This window comes from Carassius auratus, unplaced genomic scaffold, assembly GCF_003368295.1.
Source record: "Carassius auratus strain Wakin unplaced genomic scaffold, ASM336829v1 scaf_tig00046029, whole genome shotgun sequence".
In the NCBI taxonomy this organism is placed as follows: Eukaryota; Metazoa; Chordata; class Actinopteri; order Cypriniformes; family Cyprinidae; genus Carassius; species Carassius auratus.
The window spans coordinates 30,001-32,500 of record NW_020526952.1 but is presented as its reverse complement, the minus strand read 5'-3'; the positions used below and the strand labels follow the sequence as shown (position 1 = coordinate 32,500).

The window sequence follows — 2,500 nt, the reverse complement described above, 5'->3', positions numbered from 1 at the left end:
CGGCGTGACACTCGTGCGCCCGGTAGAAGCGTGTGTGAGTCCGGTCATTCAGCGTCTGTCAGCGGATCATGTCGTGGCTCTTCGGGCTCAACAAAGGTCAGAGCGGCGCTCCGCCGGACGCCCCGGTTCCGCCCGCTCCTCCTCCTCCTCCTGCGGCCGGCGGCGGCTCCGGTTCCGGTGACAAATCCAAGGACAAATGGAGCAACTTCGACCCGACGGGACTGGAGCGCGCGGCGCAGGCGGCCAAAGAGCTGGACCGATCGCGTGAGTAACAGAGCCGAGTGTATGAAGGGCATTAGGTCAAAGGTCAGTGCTGTTTGACGATGTTTGACCCCTGTGACCGCAGGTCACGCCAAAGAGGCTCTGGACCTGGCGCGCATGCAGGAGCAGACCGTGCAGCTGGAGCACCAGAGCCGTGTCAAGGTACTCCTCATCCGGGCCTTCACCAGCCTGACCCTGACCTATACACAGCAAGCACAGACAGCTCAGAGTTCGGCTCACAGTTCTGACGTAGCAGACTCTTGATCCTGTAGAAACAATCAGAAACAACACGCGAGCATCAGTATGAAGTGACCCGTCTCAGCACACCAGCACAGGTGTTTTATCATCAATGAAAGAGATCTAGAGAAGAACGAGGGACGCTAGTGTTAGAGGAGGGTCTGTTTCCAATAAAACAAGTCAAAAGAAGACTAGATACAAGAGAAGACAAGTATGAATAGAATTATAATAGAATAGAGAGTGCTAGAGTTAGAGATGTGTGTCAGGCGTTTCTTTATTATTAGGTAGAAATTATTACATTTTTATAAATCTCCTTGATAAAGTGTTTTCACAATGCCACAAAATACATTGTTTACAATATTGTTAATATTTATTTATTATTTTTAAGTAATAATATCTTGAATATTTCATTCATTTTGCAAGAGTTTTTTTCTGCCATGGATAAAAGAAAAGAGGTCATTGTGACTATTTCACAATTGCAAGGAAAAAGTCAGAATAGCGAGGAGAAAAAGGTCTGAATTGTGAAATAAATGAGCGATGGCCTGTTTTATTGTTCTATCCCACAGTGGACACAGAGGCGATCGTTCGTTATTAGCTTCTAGAGTTTTACTCTGTGTGTGTGTGTGTGTGTGTGTGTGTGTTGCAGGAGTACGAGGCGGCGCTGGAGCAGCTGAAGGGAGATCAGATCCGCATCCAGGCTGAGGAGCGCAGGAAGACTCTGAACGAGGAGACCAAACAACACCAGGCGGTGAGACACACTTCTGATGCTGATCTGATGTGATGATGGTAATGTGGTGATGTCATGATGGTGGTGATGTGATGTCATGATGGTGGTGATGTGATGTCATGATGGTGATGATGTGATGTCATGATGGTGATTGTGATGTCATGATGGTGATGATGTGATGTGATGTCATGATGGTGATGAGGATGGTGATGTCATGATGGTAATTGTGATGTCATGATGGTGATGAAGATGGTTTTGTCCACAGAGGGCGCAGTATCAGGACAAACTGGCGCGGCAGCGGTACGATGACCAGCTCCGGCAGCAGGTGTGTTTCTGCAGATTCTCTGACTCCTGATTGACACGCGTCAGTCTAACACCTCTGTTCCTCCACAGCAACTCCTGAACGAGGAGAACCTGCGCAAACAGGAAGAGTCTGTGCTGAAACAGGAAGCCATGAGGAAAGGTCCGACCAGCTGATATCATTCTGAAGAATTCGGCGCTTGTGTTCTCCGTCGTCTGAAGGTGATTGTGTGTGTGTTTCCCCAGCGACCATCGAGCACGAGATGGATCTGCGGCACAAGAACGAGATGCTGCGTGTGGAGGCGGAGTCTAAAGCTCGCGCGCGGGTGGAGAGAGAGAACGCTGACATCATCCGCGAACAGATCCGACTGAAGGCGGCCGAACACAGACAGACCGTCCTCGAGTCCATACGGTATTATTACTTACTTAATATACACTTCCTCTAATTCTTCATGGCACAGATTCAACAAGGTGTTGGAAACATTCCTCAGAGATTTGGTCATACTGAGATGACAGCATCACACAGTTGATGGAGATGTGTTAGCTGCTCATCCATGATGAGAATCTCCCGTTCCACCACATCCCAAATCTGATCTACTGCTTTGAGATCTGGTGACTGTGAGACTCAGAAATCCAGACTCGTCAGAGCAGACACCGTTTCTCCAATCTTCTCGTGTCCTGACAGGAGCATCTTCATCCACACAACTGCTGCTCACTGGATATTTTCTCTTTTCGGACCATTCTCTGTAAACCCTAGAGATGGTTGTGTGTGTTCATCCCAGTAGATCAGCAGTTGTTGAAATACTCAGAGCAGCGCGTCCACGTTCACACTTAAATCTGATGCTCGGACATGAATTCACTTACACACTTGTGCTGGACAATAATAGCTGTATAATATATATCAAATACTATAGCAATATACTGCACAATAAAATAAACTATACACACAATATTTATAATTGTACCAGAATTAAA

General features: G+C 47.4%; 1 protein-coding gene across 1 annotated transcript in view; it reads left to right on the top strand.

The window, feature by feature from the left end:
- The window catches only part of LOC113088278 (ATPase family AAA domain-containing protein 3-like), a 6,670-nt gene that overhangs the window by 24 nt on the left and 4,146 nt on the right, over positions 1-2,500 (top strand). The window contains 6 exon segments of the mRNA XM_026255735.1: positions 1-264; positions 347-423; positions 1,145-1,246; positions 1,491-1,550; positions 1,619-1,688; positions 1,772-1,937. The exon segment at positions 1-264 is cut by the window's left edge and continues 24 nt beyond it. Coding sequence (XP_026111520.1) covers positions 69-264; positions 347-423; positions 1,145-1,246; positions 1,491-1,550; positions 1,619-1,688; positions 1,772-1,937 — 671 coding nt within the window. The 5' untranslated portion in view covers positions 1-68.